Source organism: Diadema setosum, chromosome 5 (assembly GCF_964275005.1).
Source record: "Diadema setosum chromosome 5, eeDiaSeto1, whole genome shotgun sequence".
In the NCBI taxonomy this organism is placed as follows: Eukaryota; Metazoa; Echinodermata; class Echinoidea; order Diadematoida; family Diadematidae; genus Diadema; species Diadema setosum.
In genome coordinates, this window is record NC_092689.1 from 14,595,913 (window position 1) to 14,614,204 (window position 18,292).

Genomic DNA, 18,292 nt, shown 5'->3' on the forward strand with positions numbered 1-18,292 from the left:
ACTTTAAAGACTACTTGGTATCATTTTTGTCATCATTTTCATTATTATAGAAGTTTCTCAACATTTCATTCACGCAAGTTGCTTATGACCAGAATGTCCTTATTTCAGTGGAGAAAATTAGCAGCTCTTTATTACGGAAACTCTCGGCTCTTACCTGTATGTATATAGCAGATTCATTTCATCTCGGATTGTTTAAGAACCCTTTACATTCGGGTTAACTTATCTTCTTTTGTTCTCTGATTAATGAACCTCGGTTTATTTTCGGAATGAGGAGCCCTAAAATTTCAGATTTGGAGAAAGAACCTTCTGAATAACGAACCCTATTACAGATTCAGACAACGAACATTGGACTACCGAACCGTAAGGGTAACGGACGTTCTTTACGACGAACCTCCTGAGACCGATATTGACATTATTTCACTATTTCACTTTCCTATTTTAACATGACACAAAATGAAGACAGTGAAATTTGGACTATAACTGGTCGTGATTTGCACATAACAATACACTACCTTGTAAAGGAGACAGTTACAAGTTACCGAATATTATTAGATTTGAAGTAAGCAAATACAACCTATTTGACACAGTTTTAATGTTTATGACGTTGAATGTATCATTACACAATAATTCTAGGGAACGAAACAGGTACTTAAGTATATAGACAATTAACTTAATGTTACTAATGTTAACGGAACGGAAGAAACCTACTAGAAAGCTAATATACTTGTCAAGAAAAGGGAGGGAAAGAAAAAACAGAGGTAGAATTGAAACATGAAAGTATAGAACACAGAAATATACATATTCATATACATACACATATACATATACATATACATATACACATATACATATGTGATAAAAACCTAAAATGGAATTCTAGACTAAAAACGCTATTTTAGGTTTTTATCACATATGTATATGTATATTCACATACATATACATATGTATACATATACATATACATATACGTATACATTAGGAGTGCTTGCATGAACATCGTGCCCTTCTTATAGGCAGTAATGATACATACATCAGGAGATGATGTACAATGATGTATGCAATCGGACTTTAAAAAAAAAAGAAAGAACGAGGCCTCAAACAAATCTGCCAATTGTCCACACGTCGCCCATCTATAACTGGTTTACTTAGGAATGCAGAATACTCAACGTCAACTGCATACTCAATGGCAGGGTTGTAGGAATGGAATAGAACATTACCTTTTTATTTCATAGCATATTCAAATTGCAAAGATATTTTGTATTCATCAACTTGTACAAAAAGAAATAAAAAGGAAGAGGACGACAGATTAGGCTTCTTCGACCCACTGAAAACATTGTGTTCCATGGACTGTAGTTAGACAGTGGTTTCTGTGTATTGCGACAAATACTGAACTTGGTATTAAAGATAAGCTTTTAACAGCAGACATGTTACCAGGTTAAGGAGTTTCTTGCAAGTTGTACAAAGAGACTCACTTTCTTCTTTATTCTAAGTTTTGTACGTAGCAACAGTTAGCTGTGTTTGCAAGATTTGTCAAGTATCTGAATATGATGATCACATATACATGGCTCAAAGTGATACAATTAAGACATCAGACTTTCAGTGGTCAAATTGATATCACTAATTTGTCTTACCATACAAACGTTACTATCAGAGTGATGAGTTAAAGAGTTAAACGTCCAGTGGTAAAATTGATATAACTTCATCCTGTCATATTAAACACGCTAATACACTAAGAGTAATGAAATTCACGTATACCTGCCTCAAAATGATACAAATTAAGGCATAAGACGTCCAATGGTCAAATTGATGTTTCTTCTCTTTCCGGGTTTGTGCTTTCAGCGATATCAGCTGTTATATGAATCACCATTTCCATTATTGTAGAAAGTTTCTCACAATGATTTTTAGCAAAATGAAATTTAACTATTTTGAGTCAAAGTCCGTTCAACTTACGGTTGCAGGTTGGAGCGTCGCCAGACCATTGCACTCCACCGTTGTTGTTCGACTCGCAAGTTCGAGTGGGTTCGCCCGAAAGTTCGAAACCGTCGTTACAGCTATAGGTAGCCTCGCTTTCGAATGTTCTTGGATTATCTTGAACATTTCCATTTGCTGGATCATTCAGCTTTCCGCACGACTTACCTGTGTTTACAAAATTTGTTAAGTATCTTAATATAATGATCACATGTACATGGCTCAAAGTGATAGAGGGTATTAGACGTTCAGTGGTAATATTGATATCACTTTTCTTCCCTTTTCTTCCTCTTTTTTTTTGTGACTTTAAAGACTACCTGGTATCATTTTTGTCATCACTTCCATTATTATAGAAGTTTCTCAACATTTTATTCACGCAAGCTGCTTATGACCAGAATGTCCTTATTTCAGTGGAGAAAATTAGCACCTCTTTATTACGGAAACTCTCGGATTTTACCTGTATGTATATAGCAGATTCATTTCATCTCGGATTGTTTAAGAACCCTTTCCTTTCGGGTTAACTTATCTTTTTTCGTTGTCTGATTAATGAACCTCGGTTTATTTTCGGAATGAGGAACCCTAAAATTTGAGAATTGGAGAAAAGAACCTTCTGAATAACGAACCCTATTACAGATTCAGACAACGAACATTGGACTACCGAACCGTATAAGGGTAACGGACATTCTTCGCGACGAACCTCCTGAGACCGACATTGACATTATTTCACTATTTCACTTTCATATCTTAACATGACACAAAATGAAGACAGTGAAGTTTGGTCTATAACTGGTCGTGATTTGCACATAACAATACACTACCTTGTAAAGGAGACGGTTACAAGTACCGAATATTATTAGATTTGAAGTAAGCAAATACAACCTATTTGACCCAGTTTTAATGTTTATGACGTTGAATGTATCATTACACAATAATTCCAGGGAACGAAACAGGTACTTAAGTATATAGACAATGAACTTAATGTTACTGATGTTAACGGAACGGAAGAAACCTACTAGAAAGCTAATATACTTGTAAAGAAAAGGGAGGGGAAAAAACAGAGGTAGAATTGAAACATGAAAGTAGAACACAGAAATATACATATTTAAGATACATATACATATTCATATACATACACATATACATATATATATACATATACATATACATATACATTAGGAGTACGTGCATGAACATTATATCCCCTACCTATAGTCAGTAAAGATACATTACATCAGAAGATGATGTTGATGTATTCAATCGGACTTAAAAAAAGGAAAAAAAAGAACGACGCCTCAAACAAATCTGCCAATTGTCCACACGTCGCCCATCTATAACTGGTTTACTTAGGAATGCAGAGTACCCAACGCCAACTGCATACTCAATGGCAGGGTAGTAGGAATGGAATAGAACATTACCTTTTTATTTTATAGTATAATCAAATTGCAAAGATATTTTGTATTCATCAACTTGTACAAAAAGAAATAAAAAGGAAGAGGACGACAGATTAGGCTTCTTCGACCCACTGAAAACATTGTGTTCCATGGACTGTAGTTATACAGTGGTTTCTGTGTATTGCGACAAACATGACAAATACTGGATTGAGAAGGTATATCTCATTTTCTGATTGACGATCACCCCCTCCCCCAATATAAACGAATTTTACATATTTGGAATCCTGTGAAACTTCGTAATAACTAACAATAAATAACAAATAAATTTATACATAATTTCAACGCTTACTCATTTATATAAAAAAAAAGATTAGTTAATAAAAAAACCCAAAATGAACTAAGCTTTGTTAAACCAATAGTCAAATCAGATTCGTCAATCAAAGAATTAAAACTCCACATACCTTACTTCATTTAATGCCAGTATTCTCTCCGAAAGAGAAATAAGAATGAAAGAAACTGTTGTTTTTGCAAAAGTAAAAATATGTTCTTTAGAAGAAAAATCATTGCATAGATTCGTGCATTGCCTGGTAATCATGGAGATGAAATTATCTACAATCCGTTGTGTTGATGCCCCAATGGTTCATCATAATGGATAGTCTTCCAATGCAGTAACTGTCAAACGATGATTTTGTAGAAGCAGTTCTTGCCAATAATTATACTACGTCTCCCAAAACAAATAAGGTGTTTTTGAGTCTGATGTTATTCATCGTTTACATGAGCAAATGCCCGACTTACATTTGATATAAATGACGAAAATGATGCAGCTGTACCTCATATAACCACTGAATATGTTTTACCACAACAACTGATACACCGCGAAACCTTTACTTCACGAAATGATTTTTCTGTAATGCATCATACTGTGAGAAGTTTAAGTAAAAATTTTGATCAATTAGAATTACTTTTAAATCTTTCATCAGTTACTTTTTCAGTCATTGGTCTTTGCGAAACTTGGTTGCATGATCCGCTTCATTCGCTTGTCTGTATTGAAGGTTACACTCTAGTTTCAAAGGATAGAACACGTATGCATGGTGGTGGTGTGGCCTTGTTTGTTAAAGATGATGTCAAGTTTAATGTTATGGAAAATTTTTGCCAAGTCTCTGATATGACTGAATGTGTCTTTATAGAAATTGTTATACCAGATGCGAAAAACCTTGTAGTTGGCGAGGTTTACAGGCCACCAAATAGTAATTTTAACGATTTTGTTGATGTATTGCAAACTATACTTGACTCTCCCTCTCTCATGAGCAAGCATTGTATATTGATGGGAGACTTTAATATCAATCTATTTCATTTTAATGAAAAGCCCCAGTGTCAGCAATTTTTAGATACAATGATGTACAATTCATTTATACCTTGTATCACGAAACCAACAAGGGTTTCTGATACAACTTCGTCACTACTTGACAACATATTTACAAATGTATCTCACGTTCCCGATTAAGGAATCATTGTTTCTGATATATCGGATCACTTCCCTATATTTGTGACGTTTACATAATATTTTTGAAAAAAGTAAAACAAATTATAATAAAAAGGGATTTCGAGTAATATCACAACAACGTATAGAAAGTTTTAAATTGAGTCTTGATCATACAGACTGGTCTATTGTTTATAATAGGAATGACGCTGATATAGCTTTTGATATATTCAATGAAATTGTTTTGCGTTTATATGATGCTCATTTCCCAGTTTCTTTCAATGGTCAATCGAATTACAAAAAAAAAAAAAAAAAATCCCAAGAAGTCTTTGGATCACCAAATCAATTTTGAGATCTATTAAAAATAATTTATTTTATAGATATAAGTCTAGTGGCACAGAAGAAGCAAAACGCAAATACTCAGCTTACCGAAATACATTGACTTCTGTGCTACGTAAAGCTAAAAAAGATTATTTTTCTGCACAATTTCAAATCCATAAAAATGATATCAAGTCTACTTGGAAAGTTATAAATGATGTATTAAAAAAGAATGACGGAAAGAAACTGGGAATTGATAAAATAATACTAAAAACAATAATTGATGACTCCCATGGTATTGCTGAAGCATTCAACACGTATTTTGTAAATATTGGGTCAAATTTGGCCAGAAATATTCCACTAACGGAAAAAAACATTTCATTCATTTCTTGTGAATCCCAATCTTAGTCCTATGTTTTTCATGCCCGTAGATGAATTGGATGTTATTGATGTTGTAAATAATTTTAAAGCTAAAAAAGCTCAGGTTATGACGGTATTTCAATGTTTCTTCTTAAACAAAATATTTATGAAGTAGCCGCACCTTTGACCCATGTATTCAAGTTGTCTTTAATGACTGGTGTTTTTCCAAGTAAAATGAAAGTTGCCAAGATTATTCCTGTTTTTAAGAAGGGTAGTCAGGACGACCTGGGCAATTACAGACCTATATATCTTTTATCATCATTCTCCAAAGTTCTTGAAAAAGTTGTCTACTCCCGAACTATCAAGTTTTTAAATGATCATAATATCTGAGTAGACACTCAATTTGGTTTTCGGAAAAAACATTCGACTACTCACGCCGTTTTTTTGCTAATAGATAAAGTTGTTCAAGCTATCGAAGCTAAATCTCACACTGTTGGAGTTTTTCTGGACCACTCCAAGGCGTTTGACACAATTGATCATGAAATATTACTGTACAAACTGTCTCATTATGGGATTCGTGGCAGCGCCTTGGAGTGGTTCAGAGATTACCTCACAAATCGGTCACAATTTGTACACATTAATGATTCTGATTCAAGCACAGGAAATATAACATGTGGTGTTCCACAAGGCTCTCTTTTGGGACCACTTCTTTTTATTGTGTACATAAATGATTTGCCCAGGTCGTCCGCACTCCTTTCTTTCCTCTTGTTTGCGGACGATTCAAGCCCTTTTCTGACGCACAAAAATCCTGCTGAGTTACTTGATATGCTTAACGTGAGTTGAATCACGTTAATGATTGGATTCAAAGTAACAAATTATCCCTAAATCTAAACAAAACTAATTTTTATGGTGTTAAGTAATACAATTACTTGTTTACCTGGCTCAATTTCAGTCAAAGGGGTAAGCTTACAACAGACAATTTCAGTTAAATTTCTTGGCCTTTTAATTATTGACTGTAAATTATCTTGGCAGGAACAAACAAATCATTTATGTAAATTACTATCAAGAAATTTGGGTGTTATACAGAAGCTTAAGCATGTTTTCCCCATATATATATCACGTATACCTTATATTCGACTTTGTTACTGCCGTATCTTCATTATAGCATACTGGCCTGGGGAAATTGTTCCAAAATACGCCTGTAGTCTATCTTCAGAATACAAAAGCGAGCTATAAGGATTATCAATTATACAAATTATTTAGCACCGACAAGCCCACTTTTCAAAAGTAATAACCTCTAAAAGATTTTTGACATATATTCTTACTCCCTTGGGATTTTATGTACCAGTTAACTAAAGACGAATAACCTTATGGTTTCACTCCCATGTTTGTAAAATTAAAGTTATACATTCCTACCCTACAAGACAGGAAAATTCATTTCACTTTTCTCCCATAAGAACTGCATTTGCTCTTAAAACAATAATACATACAGGTCCGACATTCTGGAATAGCCTTGACTCTAACATCACTGAATCGTTGTCACTGAATTGTTTTAAACGTAAACTTAAAAAAAAAAAATCCCTCGTGCAGGCTTATGTCTAATCATACAACATGCAATTTTTCTCGAACTCTCTCTTCTTTATCAGATTCGTCGTTTATTAGGTATTCCATGTTTGCTTTTCGTTCTTTTTACTGAGTCACTTATGTCAAGGCTATTCCTGAATTAATGAATCATTAGGTATCATGTGCATTTTTTGCGCGTTCTTACAGTTACGTAACTATGTTGCTCGGGTGACAAGGAATCTTGTAAGCGCAATACAGGTGGCTACTTAGTATTTCGTTATGCTCTCGTATATTTTATTTCTTGCTCTTGCTCTTTTTGCTCTCTTTTCTTTTACGTACGTCCCTTTCCTTCCTTTCAGTTTTCGTTACTGGGTTGTTTAAGAAGACCAACATTTTTATCTATACAGGGACCTATACATTACAAGCTTTACTTTTTAGTAGGTCCCCACATTTCATTTTTGTAAAATTGTCTTCTCTTGTATTCTTTGTAATTACGACGCTATGTCCAGTCTTATGTTCAATCGATTGTATCATATTATTTGAGTTTTGAGATGTGGAACAATAAAATCATATCAAATCAAATCAAATCAAATCAAGATTGGCTGTTCATTGTAGTTTTATGTTTATTTAGGAGGGTTTTTAATGCCATTTTCGGATTAGCAAAGCTTATGACATCTTCTAACCAATGAAATATCAAGCAATGATATTCAAACCTCAAGGTTGTGACAGACACTAAAGACAAGGCATTTCATTCCTCCGATGTAATATGTGAACAGATTTGAAATTGAGGACAGAAAAAAAAAAAATCAGCATGGTCATGCTGATGACCGCTTGTTTGTTTCTCTGCAGTTTTAATAGATACATGTAACATTAAAAGTCGAGGGAGAATGTCATACTCACGCCGACATGAACCAGGACCAGCAGTCCATGATGGCTGGGCATTAAAGTCAGCGATTGGGTCATTGGTCTTGGCGGGTAGTTTGCAGGTGATGGTTTTCTCTCCCCCCTCGTCTTCGAATCCTGGGTTGCAGGAATATGTGACTGTCTCTCCAATTAGACGTCCGTTCCCTGTTCTACTCCCGTTGTCGAGCTCAGGAGGTTCGCCGCAAGATTTTTCTGAGCATTGACCAAAGAGATATAATTATACTGCATATACAGAGGATCTTCAAAATATCCCATATAAAGGATCTCCCGGTCCATTTCAAACTTTCTCCAATCAATACTTCAACGTTTCGAGTATATCAATTTCGTCCGAATGCGATCACGGTATAAAATCAGATTTTCACATTCGTCTTTGGGCGTTCAGTGTCAGTATGAAATCAGCGATCAAATCGCACATTTGGCAAAATCAATTTGACGCTACGAGTAATGGTATGCGTTAACCGGCATTCACATTGGTGCATTCGATACATCTTTGTAACTGTTTTTACGGTCATTCAAGTTTGTTAATGAGCAAGCATATTTGAAATAACTGCAATCTTACTGTATACAAAGTTGTGAGTTTCGTATCAGGGTCTGGGAGCTCTAGTTCACGTCAATACATACTGCATGACACTATTTGCCACAGAACAGCACAGGCGCCTATATCAATATATCATATTGTGTATAAACATATTATTATATACACAAAAAATTATATATATATATATATATATATATATATATATATATATATATGAAATTGATACTCATCAACACAGCATTTGAATGAAATCCGTCAAGAAATATGGCAGGTGTTGCGCACAGAATGATGACACGTTCCAGGGGAAACATTCAGACAGTGAAGCTACAGCCATGCCTATTTTTACAGATGGACGTATAAACCAATTATTCTGAAACACAAGATACCAACATTGTATATCTCCCCGCACTATGCATAACCATTTTCTCAATAAACTCATAGTACTAAGAAGCTGGATATAACTTACTGTTGACAAAGATTGTGAACTCAGCTTCGCATGTGTTGCCAAACGCATCCGAAGCTGTACAAGTGAAAACACAGTCGGCAGTAAAATCGTAGGCACGACCTAGCTTCAGATTGCATGAAACGGTCACAGGTCCGTTTGCGTCCTGGGCATTCCACTCATTGACATACACCCTTATCTGGTCCGTTCCGTCGATAATGGAGTAATACTCATCTTCCCTCTTGTCGAAACGAGGGCATGTGATATCTGTAGGAAGAACACATAGGTTATATTACCACAACATCACAGATAAAGAAGTTACAGTTCGAAAGCATTCTCATTTCCATTGAATAAACACAGAAAATCATATAATATACAATGTATAGGAAGAATATATTTGTGATAATTGCGAAAACGTAAGCCAACAAAGTGATAAAATGAAGAAAATATAAATGCATTTTACATATATATATATATATATATATATATATATATATATATGAATAGTACAAATGAAATAAGGATGAGAATGGAAATGATGGGTCCCACTAAAAAGCATAAAGCTTGTACGGGTCCCACTAAAAAGCATAAAGCTTGTATGATAGGGGAACCTCATAAGATAATGAATAATGAATTAATGAAACGACAAAGAGATATGAAACAAAATCAAGGTAACCAACTACGACTACAACATGTGCTATCGTGGACACAAGCAAAATGGATTCCATGATGGAAGAGTAATGATAAGATACAACCTGGATTGAATATAATGCAAAGAATTGTGTACATACACCGGCAAGAATGCAGAAGAGCGGCCATAAAAGAAGGAGAGAATAGACACAGTGGTGTACTAGTATACGGTACAGTAACAGAACAGAAACCATTGCTTGAGTCTACGAAGGCAATTGTAGAGGGCAACATAGAGCATTTTGACTGTGGATGAGAAAGACGTTCCATTTATGACAGATCAAAACGAGAACTAGATTATACACAATGATTTTTTTTCCCGAAGTTACACCCTGATTTCATCATAAAGTATAAAAGATCAAGATCGGCTTCAAGGTTACAAGCTTAGAAACATACTACATGCAAAGCAAAGCAACTTGTGATGTATACAATTTGTGGTAATCGACAAACAGAGAGACACGTTGAGCTACTCCCACAAGCACACAAAAACACTTGATAACCACGCCCAGCAATAAGTACAACCGACGAGCACAGGTACAGCTGTATAACCACAGTGAGCACCAACTAAAACACGTCAAAAGGGGGTCTCCCGTGAAGCAGACGATGTTGTTCGCATTGATGTCGAGTTTAAGACGAGCTACGGTCGATTTATAGACGTGGCGGGACGCGGGGAAAAATCGGAACGGCGTCGGACGCGGTAAAAAGTTTTGAACTGCTCAAAATTTTATTCCGCTGACAACCACGGGCGGCACGCGTGGTAAAGACGTGCAACACACGTGAAACACACGTGATAATCCGTGTTCCGACAGTGATTAAAACTTGGGGAAACGCGAAAGTTTAGCGGTCTGTCACGGGCAGAGCACGGTCATCTGACGCGTGTTATTCGTTGGTATCATGGGAAATAGCATGTGTTTAGCGGCTTATCACTGACAAATGGATTTTTCAGAGTACATACACGTGGCTGGACGTGGTTAGCCGTGTTTAGGCAGTGCTTCAGCAGTTGAACAGCTGCCAGCGGCCATACCCCGTACAAAGCACGGCCAAACCAAATTTGACAAAAAAATTACCACTTACGACCACGTCCACCAGATTTTCATAACTTTTTGTACGTGATTTAGACGTGGAGTGTTGTGTGACCGGTGCTTAAAGGCAGTAGATGGCATATAATGAACAATGAACACTTATCATTATGGACGCTCTTCTCACAGTCAGATAATTCCACCTGAACTTCAGCACTACGTTTCGATTTTTTTTTTTAAAGTTGATGCGTCTATATACACGATTATACTAGGTATTACAAAAAACATTTCCCACTTTTGATCCTTGTAGCTCAAAAGCTATCAATCAGATAATTGACATTAATATGCGCCATAGCTGAAAAGTGTACAATTTTGTTTGAGGTAATTTGAAAATAAAAGCGTAAATCAGTTTCATTAAATTTAAGATTTATTTTAAGTTAGGTTTCAGACTTTGCTATATTTTCAACCCTCTGTACAAAGCTGTAATTTTGCACAAAGGTCAGTTGGTGTGTATGGGAATGTGTGGTTAACACCCATACACTGGCCGTAATTAATGGCCCGGGTTGCATGCTCTATTACATTATTTCATTCCGATCACAGCTAGTCTTTATTCATCCTGAATGTAGTGTATGCAAGCACATGAAAACACGTGCTCATCTTTTCCATGTGCATGCTCTTTACCCTTAAGATGAATTCAGACAAGCAGTATTCGGAAGGGCAATCCATCATGAATTATTGATAAAGCATCCATGTGCCTTGCGGCAAGAGTCTAGAAGCCTCAGCAGAGCTCTGAAAGGGTGGTATTCATGTATATTGTCTTGGGTCATTGTTAGCACACACTCACATACACATCACTGGTTTTTGTGTAAAGTTCAATTTTGTACAGACGGTTCAAATTTGACCAAAATCTGGAACTTAACGTTAAAATTAATCGTGGATTTAACGAAACTGATTCCTATCAACGTACTCTCTTATTCAAATCACCTCCAACCAAATTTTACACTATTCAGCTATTACTCATATCCGTGGTAGTGTTATCTGTTGGGTTACAGCTCGTTATTCCAAAGGTTCGTTATTCCGAAGGTTCGTTATTCCGAAGGTTCGTTATTCCGAAAATGTGATGAGGTTTGTTATTCCAAAGGTTCATTGAACCAAAAATGAAATACGGTTCGTTATTCCGAAGGTTCGTTAATCCAAAAATAAAACGCTGCTCGTTATTCCGAAGATTCGTTACGGACCCTATATAATTTCGGATCAACGAACCTTCGGAATAACGACCCCTATTTCATTTTCGTATTAACGAACCTTCGGAATAACGAACCCTATTTCATTTTCGGATGAACGAGCCTTCGGAATAGCGAACCCTATTTTATTTTCGGATTAACGAACCTTCGGAATAACGAACCTTCGGAATAACGCCACAAATGTTCGGATTAACGAACCTCTAGATATAAGGAATTTGTGTATTTCGGATAAACAAACCTTCGGAATAACGAACAGCAGCCATCTGATATATAGTTTTCGAACTATTAAAGATCAACAGTGAGAAATGTTTTTTGTAACACCTAGTATACATGTACGTACCTTTACAGACGGGAACGGAATCCCACGACGGATCGTCCTCACTTCCAGCGCCTTCAACGCACGTGGCAGTGCTGGCTCCCTGCAGATCAAAACCTTCGTTGCAGGAAAAGGATGCCTCTCCACCGATTGAGTTACCCGATAGGACTACACTGCCATGCTCCAATGTGATGTCTTGACATAGTTTTTCTGTGGTTAGAGAGAATATTTTACATGGAATGAGACCCGATGTTGATTAAGCAATCCCAGTGAAAAAGGTGCAATAACAATAGTTATAGTAGCTAGCATTTGCGTGGACGAGTGCATTAGTTTACCGATATTCACACAGCTGTGGCAGTAATAGGATTGATATCTAGGGGTGCGTTCGAGCGCTCTAAAGCGACCCAAAGCGTACCGTACCGTACCATGCCATACCAGTTTTGGAGCGTTCGAGCGCAGCTCTGTTGAGAAGGCGTACCTCACGAGTTATATTTTTTAGAAACGGTCACGCATTTTTGTAGCAAGTGTCACAAATGTACACATTACTAGTTAGTTATGTACATATGTACTGTATGCATGGTTGTTTTTAAATGTGTATGTACACAGGTGGACCAGATTAATGGAGAACATTCTATTTGGTATAGCATAGGCTGACCAGATCAGTGGAGAATCTTCTAGGTGGTATGCAATGTAACTACAGTACATTCATGTGACAAGAAATACATTATAGCTCACTCAATCTAGAATGATTTCACCCATTCCAGAATGTTCTGGGAAGTACTTACATATTTGGCTGAGTGAGGCACTGTCCCTGTAGCCCAATGTGACTGGTAGTTAATTTTGGCAATGATGATATGCACATACATAGTTAGGCAGTGAGTCATCCAGGATTCCTGGAACTTGGACTTGCTAGAATATTCAAGTGTGTAGCCCCAGGTTGGAGAAAATTACAGAATGTACTAGAAAGGGGTGAATGGATAGTATATAAGCCGGAGAAATTCCGAGGTAGGCAGAGTACCTAACACCTCTGCTCTGAGAGTTACGTCACTTTTGGCTCTGAAACGACTTGTTATAGTCAGTCCTGTGTTACCTGCTGACCTGTTATGTTTGTGGAGATAAGGCCTGGGAGACATTTTGCCTGTAGAGAATTAATTTGCCTACATTGGAGATAGACTCCATTTTAATGTCAACGGACATTGTTACGGCGAAGCTGTGACGGGCTGGACTCCTAGCTGGATATCATCAAGTGAATTATCATTCAACGCATCGACGGGACCGGACGCTGTCGTCATAACGTTAGATTCTACACGTTTCGCTGTGGACCCATACCGTGGATTTATAACCCGGATTATTTTAACCAGCGCCTCTGGATTTACGTCGGAGGTATCAGTCATCGGTGCATCGCGGATTATTCAACGGTGCGTGAAGGATCATTCATCTGTGCATCGAACATCGTATCTGGACTTCCAGGGAATTATAAGGACCTCATGATTTAAGAGTTAGCTGTAATACGTGTAAGTGATTCCATTACCGTTTTATAATTGTTTCTATTGATCATTATTGTACTGATGTGAAACCGATTATGAGTCTGTACCCACAACATCACTGTTAGTAAACCGCCTGAACATTAGTTGATTGTTTCTTTTGTGCGATCATTCTCAGAGTGATTTTGGTCGTAACAAAATTTCACCTGGCGCTTGAACTACTTAGCTGTCGTGAACTAAGAGAACCATGTCTTTGCATTGTGACGTATGCGCATGATACGCACAGTCACTTTTGTCTCGGTACATTACGGTACGGTACACTTTGGGAGCGTTCGAGCGTTCCTCTGGCGCGGGTACGGTACGGTACGGTTCGCTTTAGGGGAGCTCTCGAACGCACCCTATACGGGGTACCGCTGGACCTCTCGAGACACATTTGATTTAGTGTTTGTGATATTGATCGTTCTCTTTCTATACAACCCCTCCATCACCCCCAATAGGGCCTACAATATTATTTGTAATCTAGCAATAGTATACGTAGTTTAGCCAGCTCATTATGATGGTGATTATGCCTGCATTGGTCTGGCAGAACTACGAATCTTCTAAAGAAAAAAAAAACGGTCAAAAATCTCCAAATATGTGATTATGATGCATAATTCGGGTTACACAAAACAAAAGTTTCCTATTTGTAAGAGAATGTATTTGGATTCAAACAATGTAGAGAAAGGAGAGATATGATATTCAACCACAGGTTCCAGGGCACTGCTGTCCAGCCATTAATAACGTTCGATGTTTGATATGTAAGATTTACTAAGATTTAAGATTTAAGTTCATATATTTCATACATTATACGTCCGTCGCCTTTAATACTCAGACACACAACCGCACAACGACAGTCCAACAAATTGGCCAACGATATCTCAAGAGTTCCTTCCTTTCGTTCTGCAATACGTTCATGGGAGGGACTACGTAATGCCCAAAATGCAATTCCGATTCGTCATTTAATTTTGTAAACATAATCATAGTCTTATGATACACTGTGAAATTTCGTACTTTGTCTGAATTGAAATTTTTTCTTTTTTTTTTTAGTTATAGAGATCAAATTCATAACAATATGCTTGAATAAGAAGGAGGCTTTTGGCGCAAGCATCTCAGTCTATTTGGCTGGCAATATAGCCTCCATCATCAGTATTCTTGCTTCAATTTGGACTCCGCGGACTCTATAATGGCGCCAGTGTCGTCGACAAAGACTTACAGAGAGGAGAACGAGCTTACCAACGCATTTCGGGACTTCCCTGTTCCAGGCACCCTGAAAGTCCACCTCTATGCATTTGAGATGTCCAGGTCCCGCCAACTTGAATCTGTTACTCGTACACCTTACTGTGAATTCATCGTCGATGTCGTATGTGGCCTTGTCGTTGGTCGCAATTTCCACGCCCGGGGGCATCCATGGTTTAACACATGCTACATGAGTGTGAAATCATACGGGATTGCGTTTCATGTCATGCTATAATAATCATTGGTCTTAGTATCATGAAGCGTCTACCATTTTTCTTTGTTGGTTTTTATCTTTATATAAACTTCTTAATATTGGCCCGAGACAACTAAAAATTCATATCCGGCCACCAAACTCTCAGAAAGTGAAATCTTTTGGTGGCGAGATTGGGCAATTAAAGTTCATGAAAAGAGGACAAAGAGGCCTTACCATTACTGCGTACATAAAATAAGCACGATATATTTCATTCCATATCAGATACCAATATGTATAGGATACTTTGTATTCACACATTACTATTTTCATAGTGCATATTCGGTCATTACTCCGGCAAAGGCAACTGAACGTGTAAACTTTAATATCATTATCATATTGTATTTATCATCATTACTATTATTGTAAAGTAGTTGGAGTGGTACACATACACTCTGTAACTTTCCCTCTTCCCCCTACCCTTCCCTATTTCTCTCTTTCTCTATTCCCTATTCTATCCAGAGTAGGTAAGCATATAGTCTCCATACCGTCAAGCCTCGGCTTATTTTGGAGACCCTTCTGTTTAAGTTCCATAAGCTGTTTGTATTTGTCTTGTATAATTGTACTAAAAACCATGTGTCGATATACTGTTTGTCATAAATGACATGTACATAATCATATTTGATGTAACGGAATTAAGCAGAAATAAATCAAATCAAATCAAATCAAATTATTTTTTATTATTGTTCACTATATTATTACTATTAGGTCTATTATTATTGTAGAAGATGGTTGTTAGTTTGGTCGGTTGGTTTTATTTCTGCTTCTTTTTTCAAATCACATATAACAAATGAAGAGAATACATACATTTTGAGGATAACATTACACCGCGCATAAGGCTTAGCATACTGTCTTATAAATCTATTCAAAATACATCATACATATATATGAGCATAAATCTATTCGATAAATAAAACGCAACATACTGTATATCACAAAGAAATTCAGATCGTAAAAATGACAATTGTAAATTAGCTAGGTGATGATTGAATATCCATTCAGAATATGGTGCGTCGCTACAATAACCAACATTTAGAAAATTGAGTATTTTTCAATAATTGAATTGCCCCGTGACATCACGTCGATATTGTTGATCGTTACCATTAATTTTGCAGAAAACAAAAGTTTAGCTTTGTATGGCTTTAGGGCATGTCGTACGTATTTAACCCACATGAGCTAACTTCAAAATCATGAAATATCGCAAGTCAACAAAGTCGTATCCAACCGGTATATATTATACAAATAGTGAATGGTCACGAGTGCAATGGTACGAGATTTCGCACGAGGTGAAAGATAGAGGCGCTCTATTCAACGAGGCGAAGCCGAGTTGAATAGTGCGCCTCATCTTTCACCGAGTGCGAAATCTCGTTCCATTGCACGAGTAAAGACCATACACTATTTGATTTATACAACGTCCAAGTAGATCTTTTTGGTCCAAGTAGGCCTAGAAGTCTAGGCCCTATATATGTATGAAAAATATAGCCATACTTACATGTGGATCCACTGCGATTCTCTTTCTGGCTTGTGCAATCAGTGTAGATACAGGTCACAGCTATACTAGCGCTCATACACGTACACTAGCACTACGTAGGCCTACGTACGCGCATGCATGTACCGCACACGTACCTGCGCTACATGCGATCCTCAATATGCAACACACAGTACTCAGTACACGCAGTACATGTACCGTACAATTTCTCGAACCGTGGAATAGAACGAAAAAATCGAACCAAGTTGCACGCAAAAATAGAACCAAAATTGCACGGCGCGTTGAATGGAGTACTTATTTAATATCACGTCACCAACAATCCTCCAATCAAATTACAAGGATCTACTTGGACGTTGTATAAAACGTTCTAAACCTCATCGATGCGTTTTGCATGCATAAGCATAGCAGTTCTTCAGCATGGTCAGTGCACATTGTTAGAAAAATTAAAGTAGATGTCAGAATGTTCAACCTCATTAAATCGTGCACGAGAAGTGGTCATGCTCATAACAGAATACTTTGTCTATTCAGTTGTATTTATTATACAACGTCCAAGTAGATCCTTGTAATTTGATTGGAGGATTGTTTGTGACGTGATATTCAATAAGTACTCCATCAACGAGCCGTGCAATTTTGGTTCTATTTTTGCGTGCAACTTGGTTCGATTTTTTCGTTCTACTTAGTATTCCACGGGTCGAGAAATTGTACGGTACGTACTGTGTGTTGCATATTGAGGATCGAATGCAGCTAGCGCAGTGTACGTGTGAGGTACATGCATGCGCGTATGTAGGCCTACGTAGTTCTAGTGTACGTGTATGCTATGAGCGCTAGCTGTGACCTGTATCTACACTGATGCGCAAGCCAGAAAGAGAATCGCAGTGGATCCACATGTAAGTATGGTTATATTTTTCATACATATAGGCCTATAGACTTCTAGGCCTACTTAGACCTACCCAACAATCCTCCAACCAAATAACAAAGATCTACTTGGACGTTGTATAAAACAAATAGTGTATGATCTTTACTCGTGCAATGGAACGAGATTTTGCACTCGGTGAAAGATGAGGCGTACTATTCAACTTGGCTTCGTCTCGTTGAATAGAGCGCCTCTATCTTTCACCTCGTGCGAAATCTCGTACCATCGCCACTCGTGACCATTCACTATTTGTATAACAACTTCAACATAAGATTTTTGCTTGCCCATGCATTCATGTCAGTCTTGCATTACATATTTGCTTTCCTTTTACGTTTTTTCATGCTGAAAACGCATGCCATTCTTGCATGACTAATTTCCTTTTATGTTTTTCCATGCGGAAAACGCAATATCATAATTCTGTGATGTAATAGTCAAAATCACTCTTTGTATTGTCCGACATTCATGATCGGATATTAACTGTTATTTTTCATGTGACAATCGTATCTACCAGAGTTTGTCACCACCAAGACTGTAAGGGTCGGGAGAATATGACAGACCGTGAAACTTTTATCCCCCGCTAGAGGCCTCGTAACATCTCTTAGATAAAGATTTCTTTGTTTATTTAAACATC

General features: G+C 37.1%; 1 protein-coding gene across 1 annotated transcript in view; it reads right to left on the reverse strand.

The window, feature by feature from the left end:
- LOC140228542 (sushi, von Willebrand factor type A, EGF and pentraxin domain-containing protein 1-like) overlaps positions 1–15,178 on the reverse strand; it is a 45,281-nt gene extending 30,103 nt beyond the window's left edge. Inside the window, exons 1-5 of the mRNA XM_072308775.1 lie at positions 15,007–15,178; positions 12,275–12,460; positions 9,009–9,251; positions 7,981–8,196; positions 1,951–2,136 (exon numbers count right to left, since the gene is read on the reverse strand). Of these exons, the coding sequence (XP_072164876.1) occupies positions 1,951–2,136; positions 7,981–8,196; positions 9,009–9,251; positions 12,275–12,460; positions 15,007–15,178 (1,003 nt within the window). The remainder of the gene's footprint in view (positions 1–1,950; positions 2,137–7,980; positions 8,197–9,008; positions 9,252–12,274; positions 12,461–15,006) is intronic.
- Between the last annotated feature and the right edge of the window lie 3,114 nt (positions 15,179–18,292).